General features: G+C 37.6%; 1 protein-coding gene across 1 annotated transcript in view; it reads left to right on the top strand.

The window, feature by feature from the left end:
• PDE6H (phosphodiesterase 6H) overlaps window positions 1-2951 on the top strand; it is a 20752-nt gene extending 17801 nt beyond the window's left edge. The window contains exon 4 of the mRNA XM_044678560.1: window positions 2809-2951. Coding sequence (XP_044534495.1) covers window positions 2809-2885 — 77 coding nt within the window. The 3' untranslated portion in view covers window positions 2886-2951. The remainder of the gene's footprint in view (window positions 1-2808) is intronic.
• Window positions 2952-3160: the final 209 nt, after the last annotated feature.

The following is a 3160-nucleotide window of genomic DNA, read 5'->3' as shown; positions in this document are numbered from 1 at the left end:
CCATGCTGTGTTTGTACCCCCAAAGAGATCATAGATAAACAGACTTGTACGAAAATATTTATAGCTGCGCTTTTTGTGGTGGCAACAAACTGGAAAAGGAGGGGATGTCCTTCAATTGGGGAATGGCTGAACAAACTGTGGTATATGCGGGTGATGGAATACTATTGTGCTAAAAGGAATAATAAACTGGAGAAGTTCCAGGCGAACTGGAGAGACCTCCGGGAACAGATGCAGAGCGAAAGGAGCAGAGCCAGAAGAACTCTATACACAGAGACTGATATACTGTGGTAAAATTGAATGTAATGGACCTCTGTACCAGCAGCAATACAATGACCCAGGACAATTCTGAGGGATTTATGGTAAAGATGCTACCCACATTCAGAGGAAGGACTGCAGGAGAGGAAACATATAAGAAAAACAACTGCTTGAACGCATGGGTCGGGGTGTACATGATTGGGGATGTGGACTCAAAACTACCACACCAATGCAATCACCAACAATTTGGAAATAGGTCTTGATCAAGGACACATGACAAAACTAGTGGAAATGTGCATCGGCCATGGGTGGGGGGAGTGCGGGGGGGCGAAGGGGAAAGTAGGAGCATGAATCATGTAACCAAGTTAAAAATGAATATTAATAAATGTTTAAAAAAATAAAATTAAATTAAAAAAAATCAGGGTGGGGGTGGGGTGAGGTAGTTCAATAGAAAAGGAGCCAGGCCTGGAGATGGGGGTCCTGGGCTCGAATATAGCCTGAGACACTTTCTAACTGTGTGACCTTGGGCAAGTGACTTAACTCCAATTACCTAGCCCTTACTTCACTTTTGCCATAGAACTGATACAGATTCTAAGACAGAAAGTCAGGGTTTTAAAAACAAAAAGGAAAATCAAGTTAGGCTTCAATGAAGATAGCCACAAATTTGCAATAACTGTAAGGAACTTTTAAAAAATTCTCTCCTATTAACTGTTTATAAGGCGTTGATAAGAACTATTTTATTTTTAAGAGCAAGTGTGCATGTCTGCATTTTTTATCAGCTGCTTATCTGAGTCAGTATATCAGATTGCACTTTGAATTAGGGCACTCACATCCAAATCAATGTTAAATCGAATGAGCTAATATATGAGGCACTTTGTAAATCTTAAAGCAGTATATAAATGTTATTCATCATCATCATCACCATTATTGTAAATCCTAGTTCTGACTTTTTGATTGTATATTAATTTTCCTCATTTGAAAAGTAGGAAAAACATCACACACAATCAGATCAACAACACTATCCCACTACTGATTTCTCAAGCATGCATCTTTCTAAGAAATAATAATGATGATGCAATAATAATAATATTTTTATAGTACTTTAAGATTTGCAAAGAGCTTTACATGGGTTACCTTATTTGAACCTCACAACATCCAAGTAAGATAGATGCTGTTATTATCTCCACTTTACAGTTAAGGAAACTGAGGCACACTGAGTTTAAATAACTCATCCAAGTTCCCACAACCAATAAATGTCTAGGGCCAGGTTTGAATCAAAGCCTTTCTGATTCCAAGGCCAATGCTCTTGTCATTGCACCACCTATCTGCCCACTGGGTTTATATAAATGTGAAATAATAGAAAGAGCATGAGACCTGGGCTCTGGATTTTATATCAATCAATAAGAAAATGGGTAACTCAATTAGTTTTTCTGAACCTTAGTTCCTTCATCTGTAAAATGGATATAATAATATCTATGTCCTATCTATCTCATGAGGTGGTTGTGAGAAAAAAATGTGTAAACTTTGTTAAAACCAAATAGAAATGAATTATCTTCTCAATTCTTTATTTTAGGGGGCACACAGAATTTTTGTACCCTTTTTCCAAAACTAGTTTGGGGGTCCTCTATGTCAGATATTCTTATTAATGGACAAGGTCTATGACAGAATAACTCACTTTCGGGTTCTTAGGTTTATTCTGGCTTTGCTCTCAATAAAGTGTAAATATCACCAATGCATTGGAATACAAATTCCTCTTCTGACACAGAGTCCAAAACTTTGAACAAGTCAAGTTTCTAAACTTTTCCAGATTTAGTTGACTGCATCTGTTCATGGAGGTAATGCCTTAGCCTCTAAAGCAGGAGTTCCTAACTTTTTTGGATCATGGAGCTTTTTGTCAGTCTAGTGAAACTTATGAATACTTCAGATTAATGTTGTTAAGTAAATGAAAGAAACGGTAAAGTTTCTGTTAGAAATTATTGAAAATAAAGTTGTAATGTGTTTTTCCCATTCAAGTTCAGAGAGCTCCTGGAAACTATCCATAGATCCCTTGGAGCTCCACGGACACCAGGTTAAGTACTCCTACTCTAAAGGTAGAGGGAGTAGACCAAGTGGTCTTTCAAAGTCTTTTCAGATCTATGACTGTAAGTCTAAAAATGAATCCATAGTTGTTGCCTCAAAATTACCAAGTTTAAACCACCATCCTCAAAATCCATCTATATCATTAGGAAATAAGGAGGGAGTTCATTTTCATTCAGACCTTTAAATGAAAAAAATGACTTTTATTCTCAAATATGGACTTGGCTTGATGTTCTTCCTCCATCATAGACGTGCACCTTTGAGGCTTGCATTCATGATTGTGCATGACACCAACATCATTTTGCTATTTGTATTTGAGGATGAGAATGCCATTCTGGCTAACCTAAGTATGTGGGGGAAAAGACAAAGTAAGGCTCTGGAGACGTCACTCTCTCTGAAAGACCTTCTCTGATGGACACATAAGCTTCTAAGTCTGTGGAAAAGAATGAGTTTATATGCTTTTCTCCTCTCTTACAGATATTACGGTCATTTGTCCCTGGGAAGCCTTCAGTCACCTGGAATTACATGAGCTGGCCCAATTTGGCATCATCTAAGAGAAGAAAGTAGCTGTCAACCATCCCCAACATTTCTTGTACCTAGAATGATTGTGTGACCTTGCCCATCTGTGATCTATCCAGATGCTTAGCTGTTTTGGAGCACTATCTCCCACAAATTAGGCATTCGAAATATCAGTCACATGTTAGGATTAAGGAAATGAACAATCTCTTTTGAGTCAAAATTTCTGTTTTCAAAATGTCTCTGTTCTTAAGGGGTAAACCTTCCTTTTGAGTGACTTTGATATACCTCCTCAGAGGAGAAAATTGTATAA

The sequence above is a fragment of the Gracilinanus agilis genome, chromosome 5 (assembly GCF_016433145.1).
Source record: "Gracilinanus agilis isolate LMUSP501 chromosome 5, AgileGrace, whole genome shotgun sequence".
Classification (NCBI taxonomy): domain Eukaryota; kingdom Metazoa; phylum Chordata; class Mammalia; order Didelphimorphia; family Didelphidae; genus Gracilinanus; species Gracilinanus agilis.
This window is presented reverse-complemented; position numbering and strand designations above follow the sequence as displayed.